At 37.5% G+C, this 20,276-nt stretch overlaps 1 protein-coding gene across 1 annotated transcript in view; it reads right to left on the bottom strand.

Moving 5' to 3' along the window:
* Positions 1-20,276, bottom strand: part of ADGRB3 (adhesion G protein-coupled receptor B3) — a 646,981-nt gene that overhangs the window by 20,579 nt on the left and 606,126 nt on the right. The window contains exons 24-29 of the mRNA XM_045011262.1: positions 19,934-20,019; positions 16,036-16,134; positions 15,539-15,710; positions 7,000-7,095; positions 5,443-5,482; positions 2,524-3,167 (exon numbers count right to left, since the gene is read on the bottom strand). Coding sequence (XP_044867197.1) covers positions 2,524-3,167; positions 5,443-5,482; positions 7,000-7,095; positions 15,539-15,710; positions 16,036-16,134; positions 19,934-20,019 — 1,137 coding nt within the window. The remainder of the gene's footprint in view (positions 1-2,523; positions 3,168-5,442; positions 5,483-6,999; positions 7,096-15,538; positions 15,711-16,035; positions 16,135-19,933; positions 20,020-20,276) is intronic.

Raw genomic sequence — 20,276 nt, 5'->3', positions numbered from 1 at the left:
AACAAATAATAGCAACTAGGTATACAAACTAGCTGTTTTGGGACACAATGTTCAGCTGGAACCAATTACACCCATAATTCTTGATGAGTGTATCAGCAGGTGAAAAACTGCACCCACAAAATCAGAAGTTGGTTTGAGTCCCTCTGAAAATGGGGCCTATGATATCTAATATTATTCCTGAAGCATGGTAAATCATTTCCCAGTTATACCATTTTCCTAATTGCTTTATAAACTTTCTTCCCTTTATTATGTGCTCAATAAATAGTGATCTTAAATTTTAAAATTTTAGAATTAACACGTCAGAAATCACCCAGGTGCATTTCACTTACATGTTAAATGTTGACTATTATAGAATGACATGCTAAAAACACATTTGCAGAGTGATTACAGAGCAACTATCATGATGCCGAGGATTAAAATATGGAGGCGTGCAGAGGAACACAACTCCCTGTCCTACATTGAATGTAAAAGAAGAGCTCCTCCTTCTCTTTCTGACTTAAGGCATCCCCCTCCTCTCTTGCTAGTGATAAGGGAACATGACGTGGGAGCCTTAGGAGGAGCCTGGCAGAGAAGCTTCTGGGGCTCCCAAATTTTCCTATGGATGGAGAAGAGAAGCAACAGGTCCTGATGGGAGAAGAAGGGCTTCTCTGTTAGGTATCGTCTTGCACGCTTTGTCTAAGAGAAAGGAAAGAAAGATTTCCCCTCTCCCCTCTGAAGGGAAAGATGCATCAATAATACCTGATACAAAGTTTTGCATTGAATCTATCTTTTGAAATGTCTTAAAGTTTTCTAAAATGGCGGAAGTGGAACTGGATATTTCAAAAATTTTGAGGAATGATCTCCCCCAAGCTCTACTTTAATTTGGGCTTACATGAGTAAATATTCAACAGTCTTGTCAAGTCTAAGCAATGGCATTTGTAGGAATCTGCCTCTACTACTATTCCATACATGTTACACAGACACACACATGCACATTTTTTTCCAGTTGGCTAGGTACCTGCTAGGAGCCATGAACTCTTTTCACATATAGAACTCTGAACAGCAAATGCAACTGTACAAAGTTGCAAAAATGTATCAGAATGATCCTGTGTGATTTCCTTAGTAAGAGAGAATACATATATTATAATGACCCTAATCATCACTCTTGATTTCAGTGTAGTTACATAAGCATAAAACTGGAGTAATGGAGTGGTAAATCAGACCCGGTGTCAATAACACATCTTACAAGTGAAGTGAAAAGCTTTTATAAATGAAATAAACCTTTTGGATTCTAAAGATGTAAGCCAATATTGTCATAGACTTCAAGGCATATTTTCAAATGTGGCACCAGGAACTGGGCCCACCAAACCTGGAATTGTGCATGCATATCAGGTAACTTCATGTCTACCTAACTAATGTATGCATGCAACTGGACGTGTGTGCAAAATGCAATTTTAAGAAGTCCATTTGAAAATGTGTCCCAAGATTAACTATACATTTACATGTTAATGCAACTTACAAAAAATAGCCAATACTTGGCTTACCTGCCGAGCCCAAAATTCATCTTCTTTCTTTTTAATTTATTTAATTAATCTGTGTTTCTCATGCAAGAGTTGTGGATATTATGAACACAATATAAGGAGTGAGGGAAATATTTTGCTTTCAAAGTTCTTGATGAGAGAAACAAAATTCTGATCTCCAGCCCAAATTCTCTAGTCAACACACTCATAAAAACTCCTACTGGCCTCACTGATATTGGTTTTGCATAAATAAAGACTTTTAAAGAACTGAAATATTTGATCCTTAGGTGTTAAATAAACAAGCAAATGGTTTTCACGTGCAATTTTCTATAATGTTTAAATCCTACAGACAGATTCCAGTAATGATTTCCAAAACAATTTACTAGCCAGAATTACAGCTGAGCAAACTGTGCAAGAAATGTACCTGCACCTGCTGCACAATGCAAATTCTACACATGTTGGCACAAACAGGCACCTGTACATGCAAATTAGGTCACTTCATGGAATGCTACTTAAGAGAGTTACTCTGATTTACACTAGGGTAGAATCAAGCCCATTGTCCGTCCATAATTACTAGTAAAAATTATGCACATTTAATGAGGTAAATAAATAATGAATAATGTACATTGTTTGAGGATGCAAGTAAGTTCAGTGATTAAAATGTTATCCTGTAGGAATGGGTTTTTCTTTTTCACTGGAACTCAGGGTTATTTAATAGAATTCATCGTGCAGCTCAGGACATTTGTGACAAGGCAGGTGGAATTTTGAAGCTCCAAGATTGTATCATTCCATCCTGAAGGCGCTAAAACTTTACTTTGATTTTTATTCCAATTCTAAACATTGTCAGTATTGTTTTATAGAAATAGAATAAGCAAAGCATGATTCCAAACAGTAATTTAATCTTAATTAAGACATTAGCTGTACCCTCAAACATAAACACTGGTTGAAGTCAAGGAGCCATGACTTATTATGTTGCCATATAATTAGAACAACAGAACATGTAATTTCCTTATGCATCACTGACCTCTAAAGAACTCATTGATATTGTGGATCCAGTTTCACTTCTTGCTAATCCTGCATTGTCATCCAACTCGGAGGCTATGAAGTTCTTTACTGCTGTGCGGGGCTCAAAGGGCAAATTCTGCATATGTTCCTGGGTGGGAAGATGCTGATCTAAATTGATATTGAATTGGTCCATTACAGAGGGATTCATGTTGAATTCCGGATTAACTTTATAGTGCAACAGCCGTTCATGAGGCAAGGTATCCATGCCTATATTCAATTTGCTCTCATCTTTCAATGATTGCTGGGTGTTTACTGAACCTCTGGGCATGACAATATAGTCACTTTCCATCATCCGTTCTTGAGGATTGACTATGTCCATATCTGCACCTCTCAAGTTATCATCAGTGCATAAATACACAGTCCGCCGCAACTCACTGTTGTCTTTTTTCAAACACTGATTGGCCAGCTCACTCATGCTCATAGGCATGTGGAGGCCTGCGGGCTGCTGAATGATGACTTTGGAAATGATGCTTCCAGGCAATGTTGAATAGCTCAGACCTTCAGGGTTTGCTCCTTTCTCTTCTTCATCATCATTTAGTGAAATCCTAGAAAGTGTTCCTGTTATTGTAGCTGCTCTGCATGGTCCAATATCCTTATGTAGAACTGTGAATTACAGAACAGGATTCTCATAACAAGGAGTTATCTTTGCTGTTGCTTATTTTACATTGTCATGGTTTTGTTTACCTATGTTCCTTTCACCAGTGTATTTCCTTATATTTTTTTCTATCCATTTAATAACTTTGTTTTATTTCATAAACATTAGTTTGAATGGGCTTTTATTTAATCAGTTTCTTTTAATCTACAGTATATAGCTGACCTGGATCTCTCCCTAAGCCCTAGATCATTTATATAAATTAAAAACAGCCCTTTATCTATTTCTACATTCTGTGATAGACCTTAGGTAAGCTACAGCCTAAGCAGAAGCTTGCCATGTGGAACTTGATTAAGGGCTTCCTAAAAACCCCAATACACTATGACATCTGCACGGCCCTTATCAACTCTGTGTAACCTCTTGGAAAACATCAGACAGCTTGTGCGGCTAGATCTTTTCATCAATCCATCCTAATGATCTCCTTAACTGTGTACATCTTCCCCTGACTTTACTCCTAAATGTTCTTTTCTGCTGAATTTTGTAACTCTCCTGTATTAAATTAATCTCTGAATACATGCAGCATATGGTCAAACTAGGCAAAGAAGCTTATTTATATGAAATAAACATGCTTTGGTGCACTTGAAGAGTCTATAGATTTATATAAACATGGCGAATAAAACAGCCATTCACCACTTTCAGTGAAGGTCTCTCCAGTCAAAGAAGAAAAAGAAAGCTTTGTTTCAGGACTTGAAGGAAAATGAGTGGCAAAATAAGAAAGATAAATTTAAAATATCCAACTGCCACAAATCTTTGACTCTAGCACAAGTATAGCATTTCCCCCCATTTAAACGAATGGATTTAAAGACGATAGTGCTAGCATGTGCAGCAAAATTAAGATTTTGTGAGTTAGACAATAAGAAGTACAGAAATACCCATAAATGCATTTACTCCCTTTCCTGTGTCCTGAAGTTCATGGTGGCTCTAATATTACAGTGTGTATCAGTACACTGATATACAGTAGTAATCAGCTCACCAACGCAGCCCCCTGTGTTAAATCATACATGATTGTCTGTAATTTTTCAAGAATTATTTGCCCTAAAGCAAAGAAATGTAAGTGAGAAATGGGGGCATTTCAACTACCCAATAGCATTACTTAGCAAAAATGAAAAAAAAAAAAGGGAAAAAACTCATTTTAGGAAATGCAAGTGGTTATTAGATTGTTTCTAACCACACATGTCATGACAGCTCACCCAGTCACCTTTTACTAAATCTTTCATTATAGGAAATTGAATTTAAATCACTTAATTTTACATGGTGAAGTCCACTCATGTCTGCATTAAAAGTATCTTTTTTTAAGTGTGTCCTTGACATGACTTTCTGTACTCCATAGCTGATAAAGTGCACAGCTCATGGATTAAGTCTGAACTTATCCTTCAATTAGGAAGGTAGGAGGAATGTATTTGTTTTTAAATTCCATTGCCTTACTTCTTTCAAAACACACCAGCAGTAATGAACATTAGTTAATAAGGAAGAACTATTACTCTATTGTGACAAAATGCATGGAGGGACTCTAAAGCTTAAATTCCCAATGGGTTATAAAGACCCTTAATTTTTCATCGTATTTTATTTAAACTACGTTGGCTGAGTAAGTTGCTGAAGACAAGTATTTTTAAGTAGCAGAAGCAGACAGAAATGGAGCCAATTAAAGTACAGAGTACTGAAATAGAATAAAAATGTGTACCTATAATGTGAAATTAAAATATATTTTTATTTTTTTGTTGCTGCACTGCTTAAACTAGAATAAACTTTAGTTAGTTAGATCCAGAGAAAAGTCAAGCCCTTTAGATTACATACTGATTGTTTTCGCTACTATATATTATATGCATATTTTCAAATGCGCTGTATCTAACAAAAATGTGGTTTGCTAGCTGTATGGCTATTTCATATTTGCATGTTTACTGGGGTGAAGAAAATTCTTGTATGCGTGAAGTTGATTTTATCACCAAATCCATTTGTTTGCTAAGATATAAAAATTCCTGTGGGACACTTATCAACTACCTGAATCCTGTTAAAAGACTCTTACACAATTTGCTTTGATAATGAACTACATTTATCCATATAGCAGCATGTATCTAATGAAAACAATTAGAAAAGGTATTTTTCTGTAAGCAGGTAAAACCTCATCGTTTTTCTGTTTCTTCCTTTTACTTCACAGTGACACTAGTACACATCTTCTTCATTCTTTGTTTTGTTTTGGTTGACTACATATTGTTTCGGTATCCTTACCTGACCGACAAGCAATGTCCACATCTTTTTCAAAATCTGTCTGTAACAAGAAACAATGAAACAAGACAACCATTATTAAATTAAAACCAAACCACAATACCTTTTGCCAACCAGTGCTTCCAAAATGTCCTACTTACAGAATCACAGTCTCTTAAAAGTGGTTTCTTGTTGCTGGGAAGGTGGAGTTTATTGTTTTACAACAGCAGAGTAATACAATTTTTCCTAAAGTATAAGTGGGTTGATTTCAAAGTATGCTGCCTGACCACAAAATAATAAAATAAAATAGATGGAAATATAGTATGGAATTTTAATAAGATGATACAGTATGTAATTTTATATTTACATGGAAGAATAACTTCTACATATCATAGTAGGGTTATTGTTGAAAAAACTTTTCACAGTGATTGTATAAACAAGAATACAGAAAATAGCCTGCAACACACATTACCATTAATAACCTTAATCAAATTAGTTCACTTTATCTGAAACATTCTTATTAAATTTGGTATTTGTTATATAGCACTCTGTATATCTCTGCTTCTAATGCAACCACAGTAAGTTCTGCAGCCCTCTCCGCCCCCAACCGTGAACATAGCTATTATTCATTTCAAAGTGGGGTAAAGATGCTGCCAGGTTTAAGAATGATGCTTTAACATTTAAGAATCTATAGTCACTCCGTCACAGTGAAAGAAATACTATTTAAGTTGATACAGAGATTAAATGCATTTCAATTTTGCTTTCATCGTTTCCTCACAGTTTATTTACATGTATCTAATACAAGCAGCAAATTTTCTCTTTTTTCAGAAAGGGTCATTTTATCCTTTTTCCTGACATCTCAACATTGATTTTTCTCTGCTCAAACAGCTCTTTCAAGGGCATTTGCTAAGAGATCCTTGCATCATCTAGGGCCTGATCCTGTTCCCATTGAAATCAATGCACCTAAGGATATTAGCAAATCCTAATACTTTAGGGTTGCCAACCCTCCAGGTTTGTCCTGCAGTCTCCAGGAATTAAAGATTAATCTTTAATTAACGATTATGTCATGTGATGAAACCTCCAGGAATATGTCCAACCAAAACTGGCAACCCTAACTTTCACTGACTTCTTAACTCTAGCCAGTTCTTTCCCCTGTAGAATGCCCACTACTGTCTCCTCAGTAGAAATAATAGATGCATTTGCTTTGAAGCTAGGGAGGCGGGAAGCCTCTTAAGTCCCCCCAGACTCCAACTTTGCTCTGCAAGCAGACACTAGTGGGTACAGAAATTCAGTATATAGTATGTTTCACACTTCACCACTCATCCTTGAGATTGAAAACATCATCTATACAACACTGTAGTCCCAGCTGCCCACAAAGGCAGAGTCTCAGCTGCTCTTGAACCTTGGTATTCAGAGTTTCAGCACATAATAGCGCCACTGAACCAACAAGCTGAACTTTTCTAAGAAATTTCAGGAGCTGAAGGCAGACTTGTACTCAAGACATGTACAGCAATGTATGGTCATCTTTTTATTTTGGCTAGGGACACTGAATTAGAAGTCCAGGATGAAATAAAAACTCACCATGATTTGAGCATGTCCATTAGGAAAAGAGCTCGAAGAATCTGCATTGATTGGATCTTGGCAGTTTCTTAATCGACATCTAAATGCATCTTGAACCTGTGAAAACAATATCATGCACTGAGTCTTCTGACATTTTTAATACAGCTATAGACAAAATTAAACTGTAAAGTTAGTTTTACTTTAGGATACTAGATATATCACAGCCAGTAAATGCACATTTTTTTATCTCTGTCATTTCACACTCTTGCTATACCCCAGTGCTGATACAAAAGTCTGCCAATCTGCCAGACCCAGTTCACAGAATTAAATTTGTCAAGGAACATAATTAATTAGCAGTCAGCGATGAGGGATTACTCAGGCCCAAACTGTCTTCAGTGGCAGTGTTTGGCTCTGCTCTCTCACTCAGTTTGACTGCAGCAGCAGGTCAGAAGGTAGGTTTATAAAAAGTACTTTATTCCCATAGCAAAATAAAATGTATTGTATGCCTGAAAAATGTAAAGGCTTTGAAAGGTGACCCTTAGCAGCTATTTGCATTAAAAGTGAAGTAGTTTCCTAATTAGAGTGGTTGGTTGCACTTTAAAAAAAATCCATTTTGCAGGGTGTTACTGGCTCACATTGTAGTCTCTAGTTTTAAGTATAGGGAATATTTCTTAAACCTCTTGCACCAGTAAAACCTTTCAGAATGGACAAAACTTATTAAGTGTGAGCACAATGAGTAGGACAGCAGTCTGCTTTGTACTGGACAAAAGTGTAAGATTTTATTATTTATCTCTTCTATAGAACTTGATATAAATTGTCACCACTCATTAATGAGTATTATTCTGTCCAAAAATGACTATATTTCAAGAGTTACTACTTCAGAAGGTTTGATGTAGAGAATTTATAAGAAATTTGACCAAGATCATATGTTTAAGTATATATTAGCAGAGAACAATTTCTAAGGAAAGCAATGCATAAATAGAAAGTAGAGTCCAAAGGGGTAAAGCAGTTCGTGCTCATTGGCAGTCTAGTGTGAGTACATTTGGCTGCACAAATCAGAGATTAAAAATGGAGGAAGCAAGAAAATTCTTGCAATGGGAAAAGATATTTATAAGTGTGGCCTTGGAATCAAACAAGAATATTTCTTTGAAGTAAGAACCAAATTTGCTTCAGTTTTGCTTATGTGTCTTCTGTATTCACTTGCTACAGACATTCTAGAAAACCAGTTTATTGGGAGGAATGTTTGTATTCATAAAAAGAGAATTTAGATTTAATAAATGTTAGTATTTATATTGGAAATCTGATTCTAAGAGTTACCATCTTCCAACCTGGATACAGAAATTTGGCAATGTCACCTGTGTCTCATCTAAACTAACCAATACCATTTCTATTCTGAATATCAAACACTCTCAATGAACTTTCAGGGGAGGGATAGCTCAGTGATTTGAGCATTGGCCTGCTAAACTCAGGGTTGTGAGTTCAATCCTTGAGGGGGCCACTTAGGGATCTGGGACAAAAATTGGTCCTGCTAGTGAAGGCAGGGGGCTGGACTCAATGACCTTTCAAGGTCCCTTCCAGTTCTAGGAGATTGGTATATCTCTAATTATTACCTTTTAGCAGTCTACAGACCATTCATTATCTGTAGAAATTGGTTGATTTAGAATAATCAAATCAGAGAAAATCATAAGCTACTCATGGACATTTTGTAAACAGTAAACAAGGCTAAATGAATCAACTGAAGCTGAGCCTAAGGCCTTGCTTTCTGAATGCCATTATTTTATGCTACAAATTCTTTGAGAGCTTGGACAGGCTTTCCCAGCAGGAAAAAAAAAAGCAGATGGAAAACTTTGCCTTATCTTTATAATTAGAAAGCATTATCTTAAAGTGCTCAACCCTTAAATGAGTTAAAGTGCCTTGCAATATTTAAGTCTAAATGAGTACTGCAGATGGAGGAAGACTAATATAGGGCAGAGAGAAAAGATGTAGCAAGTGTGAAAGGTTTAGTGTGATTTTAAGGCACTGAAACTCCCCAAGTGTGAGAGAGTAATTAAAAGTGTGATTGACCTGGATTATGAATCAGACTTTGAGTTCAGGCATTATGTTTGTTGTGGTTTTGCATGCATCTGACACCAATCTGATTTAGCATCTCTCAGTTGTTACAAAAGTTAATTCAAATCTTTTCCCTCTTTATCAGTGCTGAAGTCCTGCGTCAGACTTTAGAGTTCTATATTGTAGGGAAATCATTGGTGAACTAAGTTGACAAAATGAGGACTACCGTGAATTTCAGTCAAATCTCAAGGTAACTGAACCCAAATCTATTAATGCTTCAAAACACATTAAGTGACAACTTCCCCTACCCAAAACTCTCTCTTACATGTCCATAGAGGCTCCCCATGCCTCATATAGATGTCATTAATCTCGCTCACGTACTCCATCAGCAATAAACTGGAGAGTCTTTGGTGATAGATGCATTCTAAAATGTGTCTTAAATGCAAGCAACATCCTATTAGGATGTTACAGCTGAATGTCTGAGATAACTGTGCCCATCAAAATGATGTAAATTGCAACTTGTAAGCTTGCACCATGAAAATACTATTTTTTTGTCCTCACCAACCCATCCATCTTCTGTTTAATCATTCAGAGACATATTGGAGACAAAAGTAGCTGAGATGAAGAATTATTGTTGCTAATTAAGAATGCTATAGAGTTTTTGGTTTGGAGAAAGAATTTAGAACCAAATCCGCAACGATTTAGGCACCTAAATTCCAGATTTAGGCATCACTGTGATCCACAAAATTCCTGCTCAGCTGCTAAGTCTGTAGGTGCCTAAACTCACTCAGCATCTGCATTTACAGTGTAAAAGTTCCCTAGATGCCTATGTTTCTGCCTCTGGGCATGTGCACTGCTGCCTCAGGCAGGACCCTGCATGCCTGTCATGCCATAGCCCCAGCACAAGCCTCAAACCAGGAGAAGATAGGTGTCCCCTCACCTATCTTGCCTGTGGGTCCTGATCCAGTGGGTGTGCTCAGAAGATGCCTATCTCCATATAAAACATCCAAGGGGGAAAGGCAGGCCCCCCCCCCATAACCTTTAGCGCATTGGTTAAGGGACTCAGCTGGGATGTGGGAAATCCCAGTTCAATTCCCCACTCTGCCTGAGAAGGAATTTGAACAAGGGCTTCCCACCACTTCCTAACCACTGGAATACACAGACAGTTTCACTGTTTCTGTGGCCCAATTATTTATAACAAAGTGAAACAGCTTCAAAAATGGAGTGAGAGAAGCCCTCCTGTGAATATCCCATAGCTCAGTGGTTAAAGCATTCACTTGAGAGGTGGGGAATCCCTGTTCAAATCCATTCCCCTCCTCAGGCAGATGGGAACACTGAACCAGAGTCTCCCACATTCCCCTGGGTGATCACTTGAACCACTGGCTAAAGACTCTGAAGGAAGTCTTGCTGTTTCGTGTGGAGTTAGGCAGCTACCTAAGGCATTCTCACAAGAAATGGCTATGGTACCTGACTCCAAGAGAGAAGGGGTTCCCAAATGTGGGTTGCAAGAGAGAGAGAGCCTCCTCCCCCTCCCAGCTGAACGTAGGTCCCTAATTCCCTGAGATGGGCAGGGGCTGAGGGAACTCCTCTGTCATTGGCATCTCCTATTGTGTAGCAGTGGTGGCTCTCTGTCTAGCATGCTAGCTTTTGTGGATCCCATTCTCAGGCACCTATCTCTCTCTGTGCATTGTATGGAGACCCTTGGTGCATAATGCAGCCTTTGTGGATTCCACTGATTTTCTAGGCTACTGAAAGCTAGGCATTGCAATGCTGAGAGTAGCCTAATTCCCTCTGTGGATCCAGCCCTTACAGACTTTAAGGGCTTTTGTCAAAGGGAATAACCTGACCCACCTATTGGTTTCCTACTCCACAGTCGTAGTACAGGCAGAATCCTCAGACAATGTCACAAACAAAAGGTGGGCCTTTGAAATGCTCATTTGTTTTTCTCCAGCATTCATTCGGTATTGTTTTGTAGTTTATTTTTTTCTTTCTAACATCAAGCTGTAAGATTGTTTTAGAGCCAGGCAGACTAAGAGAGACAGATGTGATGAATGTGCACGAACCAAGGAAGTGGTTTCCTTAGCAACAGTAACCAATTCAAGATTCTTATAACTTATCCTCTCTCCCTAATCATGCACCTTTTTTCTCTTGCAATATAGAAATGTGGGTTGAGATTTAGACACCAAACATATATTTAATCCGAATGCATTTCAATCAGTAGGAGCAGGGAAAAAGCAGAAAATACACATGGGTTCCTCCCATCACCACCAGCCTTTGGAGTTTGTTCAGCATGAGTCATATTAGCTTCAGAAGAGGCTGTGTTCAAGCACGTCAGGCATACTGTTCTGGTATTCTGGTAAGGAAGACTATTAGCACTAGGCTTTTCTATCATTCTCTGTTTTATGACAGAAGCATGCACACCACACTCCCTCTATGTCTCATTAGGTACTTTAACAGCAAGAAGACAAGAATGAATAGTGATATGATAGGGTGGGAATATCCCCATTAGTCTTCAAGTTAAAAATACTAATACTTAGCTCTTCTATAGCATTTTTCATCTATAGGCCTCAAAGCATGAAGGAGGGGAAAGTATCATTATCCTAACTTTACAGGATTGGGAACTGAGGCAGAGGGATGTGAAGTGACACTCCTAAAGTCACACAGCAGATTGGGAACAGAATCCAGGTCTCTAGAGTTCCACTCTAATGCCCTATCGAACAGCCACACAGCCTTTTAAACAGCTCACTTTCAGACAAATATACTGAAGTGTCAGACTAGTGGGTTTTGGATGGAAAGAGAGGGTAGATACACACACATTCTTACATTTCCAATGTTTATGTCCAAACCAATACATCAAGTATAATGAGAAAAAGATTATATATATTTACATGAACAAGAATGCATCATTTTTGGAATATAACAATAGAGCATAGTAAAGCAGATCTGACCTTTTCTTTGCTTGAATTTTTCTATGATATATTATAAGTGGTATGTTATTTGACAGTCTGAATTAATATTTTGCTTACACTGGCATATTATAAACATTAGATGAATCTTATGGAAGATATAATGAGATGGCTTCATTATTTGTATGGCATTCATCATCAAATACATTGGTAAGATTTCAATGTCATGTATGGATAGAGAGAAATGTCTTCTTTGGACTCCGTAAAGTAATGGACTACAATTTCAGGTAAAATGTATTCTAAACAATTTAATAACTAAATTGCGCCTTGAAAATGTGCACGTGATAACTGCTATTTTAGCTTACACCAGGAATTGAACTGCGAACCTCCCAAGCTAAACGCATGAGGATGTATAGCATGATTAAAGAACCAGGTTCTTGAAGTCCTCAAGGCAATAGATACAGAGTGGGACATAACACACCTTGAGCAGTGGTTACATCCTGTCTCTGAACAGAGGAAGTTCCTCCAGAGGTTCTGTGGACCAGACCACTTTGAATCACACATGAGTCCCCACTTAAATATCTTACATCACCTGGATGGAATCAAGGCTGCCCAGAGCTAAAGGTGTGAGTTCCCACAGCTTGAACTAAAGAACTCTTTAGCTGAAAACTGTTATAGACCCATATCCTCTGTGCACTGGGCACAGAGGGGGACATAACACATGCCAATCAGTGGATTATACAAATGTGTTCTCTGAGATGAATGGATACATGAATGCACATACTCTGTTTGTGCAAGCAAATGTATATGTCCTTTTGCAATTATTTTGGGCAACAAAATGGCAAATGAAATGTAATGTGGATAAATGTAAAGTGATGCACATTGGAAAAAACAACCCCAACTATACATACAATATGATGGGGGCTAATTTAGCGACAACAAATCAGGAAAAAGATCTTGGAGTCATCATGGATTGTTCTCTGAAGATGTCCACGCAGTGTGCAGAGGCGGTCAAAAAAGCAAACAGGATGTTAGGAATCATTAAAAAGGGGATAGAGAATAAGATGGAGAATATATTATTGTCCTTATATAAATCGATGGTATTCCCACATCTTGAATACTGCATACAGATGTGGTCTCCTCATCTCAAAAAAGATATACTGGCAGCAGAAAAGGTTCAGAGACGGGCAACTAAAATGATTAGGGGTTTGGAACGGGTCCCATATGAGGAGAGATTAAAGAGGCTAGGACTTTTCAGCTTGGAAAAGAGGAGACTAAGGGGAGATATGATAAAGGTGTATTAAATCATGAGTGATGTGGAGAAATTAGATAAGGAAAAGTTATTTACTTATTCCCATAATACAAGTACTAGGGGCCACCAAATGAAATTAATGGGCAGCAGGTTAAAAACAAATAAAAGGAAGTTCTTCTTTCACACAGCGCACAGTCAACTTGTGGAACTCCTTGCCTGAGGAAGTTGTGAAGACTAGGACTATAACAGCGTTTAAAAGAAAACTGGATAAATTCATGGAGGTTAAGTCCATTAATGGCTATTAGCTAGGATGGGTAAGGAATGGTGTCCCTAGCCTCTGTTTGTCAGAGGGTGGGGATGGATGGCAGGAGAGAGATCACTTGATCCTTACCTGTTTGGTTCACTCCCTCTGGGGCACCTGGCATTCTCCACTGTCGGTAGACAGGATACTGGGATAAATGGACCATTGGTCTGACCCAGTAAGGTCGTTCTTATGTTCTTATGTACTTGTCTGAGAATGTGTGTGCATATTATAAGCGTAGAATTTAGGGATTTTTAAAATGTGGGTACTAAAGTGGTATGAGAAGGCTTCTTGCATCAGTGCCTTATATCCTGTGACAATTAACTAATGCGATGAAAGAAAATTGCTTCAGTAGCGTATCATCTCTTTGATCCCTTTCCCATTTGGAAAAAATAAATCTTAATTAGTTCCTCAATTTTTGCTCCAGCTCTTAAATTTGGATGAGTGTTAGGATAAGAAGGTGGGGGAAAGAAGATTCTGTGTGTGAGCACTTGAGGAAGAAGGGATTCAGCTAATAGTTCTACATAAGACTGCCATCACTTTTTATTGGCCAAAGAAATGAGTTATCAATAATTGTAGTCTTTTACCATTTCACTGTAAGAATGTATGATCTGGTGGCTTCCAATTCTGCAAGTACCTGCCAACCCAATATTAGAAAGGTATACAAAATGTGGAGGGAACAGTAGGCCTTGTGGATGATAAGTAATAACAATACTATACACATTTTTTGAAAAAAAATTCCACTTTATATATAGTGCCTTTTATATAAAGATTTCAAACTGGTTTACAAACATTAAATAATTTTGTCTCCCAACACCTTTGAGGGCTACTGTTAGTATTGTTATCCTTTTTACAGATGGGTAAAATGAGGCACAGGGACTTGTCCAAGATCACACTGCAAGTCAGGAATAGAGCAAGGCATATTAGTTCAGTTTTTAGAACCCAGGAATCTCTTGTTTTAAGCCATAGCCCATATTCCCTCCATTTTCAGACTCCTGCCTGTCTCTAGTGAAAGAATCGAATGACTTAGTGGTTCACAAGGTGACTCCCCCGCCCCTACACACTGGGTAGGATACAATAGTCACACAAATTAGAATACCACAGGAAGACTGAAATAGATTGGGTCACTATCCTGCATGCTGTTTTTGATGAATATAGTGAACTTGAGTTCTTAGGATGGTGAATGATGGAGAGAAGAGACACTGTGCAAGCCTCCTCACTCAGCATGGCCAATAAACCTTAAATGTGACCCGAAGCACCCTGTTATTCCAGCCCTGCAGCTCCCTTGAATAGATACTGCCAATCACTGTGAATTGTGCTACACATGTGGTATGGTTTAGTGATGTTGATAAACATCCTAACCTAGATAAATTGAAAGCACCACACTTACTGTGACCTAACACGATCTGAACCGAGATAGAGTTGAAAGGCTTGTTCATTAAATGATCACACCTAGCTCCTACATTTTTGTATATTTTCAACAGTTTTCTGTTTAAGATGGAATAGTGTAAATGAAAGCAATTATATATTTGATCAGTCTTTCTACACGTGAAAAACTCACAGAATCTGTTCTTTTAGAAAAGGAATCTTAGGTCTGCACTTATTGTGTATAATCATAATATCAAAGATGAATAAAAGTTAGAAATAAACAAGACCTATTTGGCCCAATTTAAAAATGACCTGTAATTAAGTGGACCCATTTTTCCACTGAGATTAACTGTGCTGCATTTTGCATCTGAAAATAAACAATCTTCCTTCAACCTCACGTCCATCTACTCTCCATCTTGTTCATTCCTTTATTCACTTTCAACTTCCCATCTGTCCCTGTCCACTGAGTTTCTACATTTGGGGCTGTTCTCTTTCTTCTGCTGCCTCATCATTTGCCTAGAACTGTTTGAGATCTTTATTCACTTGCCCCTCTTTAAATCTTATCTCAAAAATTTCCTTTTTTCTTTATACCAATAAGGGGATTTCTGAAAGAATATGTTGTATATAATATTAAATAGTATGTGAGAAACACAGCACTTTAGCGATCGAGAAATTATTCCTCACCTCCCTTCGGAGAATGCAGTGGACCATGACAATAACAAAGCCTTGCAATGAATCAAATACTGCGAATAGTATCTGAAATAATATTGATCTTTTGTCTGTCATGGCCAGAACTGCAGACATCCACGTCAGAGCCAGAAGAGGCAACACAACACAGGAACTCCAAAGGGATGCCCTATTGAGAGAGAGAGAGAGAAAACAACATTATATAACTGCAAGTAGATAAATAAAAACCCACTACTAAAAAAAAATCTTTTAGGATGGCAACTTATTAGTTAATTTGAAAACCACAGACAAATATATAAAAAACGTTGTACTTTATGTTCTAAAGAGTATCCCCTATTCAGTTAATAAACACAGTTGCCAATTTTAACAAGAATATTTAAATATGTTCAGTGCTCTAATACAGTATTAGCAAACACAATTTTCATCATCAAAGTATTTTCTCACATGCACTGTATAAGATTTGTAACAAGAAGATGTAAATGATTAGGACTAACATGGCATTACTGGCGGTGGTGGCTGACAAAGCTGTTGTTGAAACTACTCCACACTTGGCACATTTGAGCGTCAAACCGCTATGAGGCTCACTCATCTGACTGCAAACAAACAGAACACCCACAAAAAGAACAAAATATTGAATTTTCACTGAAAAACGTTGCTACTGAAATTTAGCTTTTAAATATGACGTCATGCAGAAAAAGTAAATAGACTTATTCAGGATGAATGCTCTAGGTTGTTGCAAAAGTATATTGATACTATACATTATTAACTTTAACTATTAATACTATGGGGCTTAATTTCATGCAGGCTCTATTTCTTCCATTTAAGCTAAAAAGGCCCCAACGTCCAGAGATTGAAGTTGCTCAATACATGGAGATAAACATAAGCACGTGCTCGTGTAGACACACACCGTGAAATCCCTCTATTCAGACCATTTACAAAACTAATGCATCAATGCTGTATAAAATATTGATTATTATATGAACATTAATAAAGGAAGAGACTTCCAAAATGTGCTCAGGTCATTCAGTCATGATGGACTTACTGTACAGTCAGTAAGCAAATGACTTGGTATAGTAATTTGAGTGTGCTGGCTAAAATCTGGAGACAGCACTTTACCTAGGAGTTCTTGTTCCCATTGTATAAAGGTCTGTATATAGGGGTTGAAATGTATGGAATTTGATGAAAATAAATATTACTTGGACTAAAGAGGGGTGATATGTTATTCCATTTTAATAAAACACAGTACACAAGCATTAAGCTTAAAGCATTTTGTTCAGACAACTGTATTACAAAACTCATCACAGTTAAAATGTAAAACCTGGTATTAGAATTTTCTTCGTCTGTGTACAGCATGCATTCGAATTCGGAAGTTTTGATTAATTAAACAACTTCTTTGCTATCCTATTTCCCACCTGCCACCAGAACCAGTGATTTCCATATCATATCAAGAAACATACGACAATATAAGGAAAGGGTTTTTTATCCATTGATAACTGGAAAAAAAAAACAACCAATCCAACCAACCAACTAAAAAAAACCACAAAAGTTTCCTATATGTAATGAAGAAAAGCAACATTTGAGAAAAATATTTCTCAACATTTCAACTGACTTTGAGCTCTCACTCTTCGCCCTCCCATTTACCGCCAAAGCTAAAAGTTTGCTTTTGCTTCTATACATAATGCACAGAAATAAAGGGCCAGATCCTCAGAGGGTGTAAAATGAAATCAGTGCAGCGAGGTGATTTTCACTATCTAAGGATATACCCAATAGTTGCTGGAGACAGAAAGAATTAAGTCTTGATCTTGATGCTGCAGCACTTACTCATATGAAAAGTCTCATTATTATTGCAATATGCAGAACAGATCTATAGATTTAGAGGGCCAAATCCATTCCTCACATAACTTGGGAACATCTGTGTATATATTACAAAAGAATAGAATGTCTTTCACCTAACATATGATAAGTCTTCTCAAATAGCTCTTTTCTAATTGAATATTTTTGGGGCAGATCCTCAGCTGGGGTCTTATAGCATAGCTCCACTGACTTCTGATCACACCAGATATGTTATTTCACAGCAGTTCATGATCTGGCCTGTTATTTTTACCTGTAGAGTCACCATGTGCTTTACTAAGATAGAATTCTTTGGAGTGCCATTATTTTGCCTCTGTAAATGCTCTAATCCTATTTAAATAGTTTTACTACTGAACTCATCACTGGGCCTAGATGGTAGGTGGGGCTGGTAGGAATACTTAACTAATGAGTGACCATCCTCTTTTGATTGGGGGTTGGGGGAGAGCTAAAGAATTTCCACTGCCCCAGAAAATAACTCAAGAATCTGGGTCTGCATCACTTAATCAAACAGTGCTGAAGATAGATTGTTACCATCTTTATCAGGGTTTCTCAAACAGGGGTCGCCGCTTGTGTAGGGAAAGCCCCTGGCGGGCTGGGCCGGTGTGTTTACCTGCCCCGTTCGCAGGTCTGGCCAATTGCGGCTCCCACTGGCTGCGGATTGCTGCTCCGGGCCAATGGGAGCTGCTGGAAGCGGCGGCCACTACGTCCCTCGGCCCGCGCTGCTTCCAGCAGCTCCCATTGGCCCGGAGAAGCAATCCGCAGCTGGTGGGAGCCGCGATCAGCCATATCTGCGGACGAGGCAGGTAAACACACCGGCCCAGCCCACCAGGGGCCTTCTCTACACAAGCGGCGACCCCTGTTTGAGAAATCCTGATCTTTATTAAGGCATCTAGTTCCTACTCCATCCCTCTGGGAGTGCAGTATTATTTCTGACAGCATATGTTTTAGTGCTTTGTCCAGTTTAGCTTTAAAAATAACATTCATTTTACTGAGATACAAACTTTCAGACAGCAAAGTATTTAGTAAATCAGAAAACTATACTATAAGCAACAAGATTTAAATTGTGCATAGCTGATAACTAGAAAGCTATTCTGCAGTTAAAAACGATTTCTCCTATCCTTTAAATATTACACAGAAAAATGATCAATAGATTTATAGGGTCAAAACTTCTTGAGTATAACTATTGAAAAAGTTCTCACAGATGCTGAAATATTGTGGCTGGTTTTATAATATGGCACATTTAATCAGAACATGAAGAATATATTACAACAGTTAAGAAGGCAGATGGAACATTGTAGACAAGGGGAGAATTAAGAAATTATTATTTTCTAATAAGAAGGAGAAGAAAAAAAGAAGAGAACAAAAAAGAGGTTTTGGTGATGGTTTTGGTTGTTTTTGAAACAGTGCACTAAGTGCACTAAGAAAACCACAAGAGGTTTTAACCAACACTAAATGGCAACGTAAGCACACCAAAGTGTATATGATATCAATATGGACATCTAATCAATTAATTGAACATTAGGAATGATGCTATTACAGGAATGATCAAATAATTCAAAGTAAGGTTTTAAGAAAAGTTTACAGACAGCTGTAATATATGCATGTAAAATAGAGAATCATCATTGCTACCAATGCCAATATTGGGGTAGTCACCTACAAATGATGCAGAAGAGAGAGTACTACAACAAGTGGAGAAGTAAAAAATGCTGATTGCTTATCATTACATGAAGCATTAAAAGACATTTACACATACATTCAGAAAGCTAAGATACATTTGTGAAATGTTTCTCTTTTATGTGGACTGCAGTCATATCCACCGCAGCAGACCTTGAAACCCACCTGTACCTGCTGAAGTCAACAGCAAAATTATTGCTACCTTTTATTAGGAGCTAAGCTGCAGACCCTCCCTCTTTTATCACTAGAAACCCAGAATTTGAATATAAAATTGTAAGTATATTAATGAAAGGAAATCATGGATACAAATACATAGAGAACTTCTCTATTTACACTTTTTTTGCTTTCTCAATTTACATTCAAATTCTGTTATGCTTATTTTAGAAAACTAACACATATACATGTATATACAAACACAGAGCCAAATTCTTCTCTTAATTACAATGATGCAATGCTATTGACTTCAGTGAGGTTATACTGGTATAAAAGGTATAATAAAATACTAAGAAAGAAAGAAAGAGAAAATTTGGCTTCTTCTATACACACATTTTATACAACTATATTGCCGATTTCAGGAATAAAAATGTATGTCTTCCCCATGAAATCCCTGCTCAGTATTGTAACTGTTTAATCCTCATTCTTATTAACTTAATACTGTTGTACTTGTGTTTTATTTTCAGTTTGCTCAGTCACATTCCCTCAGGATAATGCAACTGCAACTTTTGCAATGAATGAAATCTGTTAGACATACTGTTACATTGAGAAAAAAGTTCAAAGCACAATCAAATGCATTTTTGGTGAATATCTGTAATTGAAAATATATGATACATTTGCAATATGCTTTAAAATATCCCAATTGTTGCTTACCCCGCTCTGTGTTTGAGCTTTTTATCTAGGATCCCATCTCTGGAAACAAGTTTATTAAATACCAAAATGCCAATCACCATGTTGACCTGTCAAATAGAAACAAACAGTTGACCTTTCAGTGACAGTGAGGGAAAATGCCTACATGCATTATTACAGAAAATGGTCTCTTTTACATTTGCCAACATGATGGAATTACAAACGTGGACTATAGTTGCACGATACATTTCTGAAGAATTTAGTCTAATGTACTGTATTAGTCTCAGGACACAAAGTGTACTTAACTTTAGGGCTAAATTCTTGCTTCCCGTGCATATCCTCTAACAGGTGGAACAAACATATAAAA

Source organism: Mauremys mutica, chromosome 3, assembly GCF_020497125.1.
Source record: "Mauremys mutica isolate MM-2020 ecotype Southern chromosome 3, ASM2049712v1, whole genome shotgun sequence".
Classification (NCBI taxonomy): domain Eukaryota; kingdom Metazoa; phylum Chordata; order Testudines; family Geoemydidae; genus Mauremys; species Mauremys mutica.
This window is presented reverse-complemented; position numbering and strand designations above follow the sequence as displayed.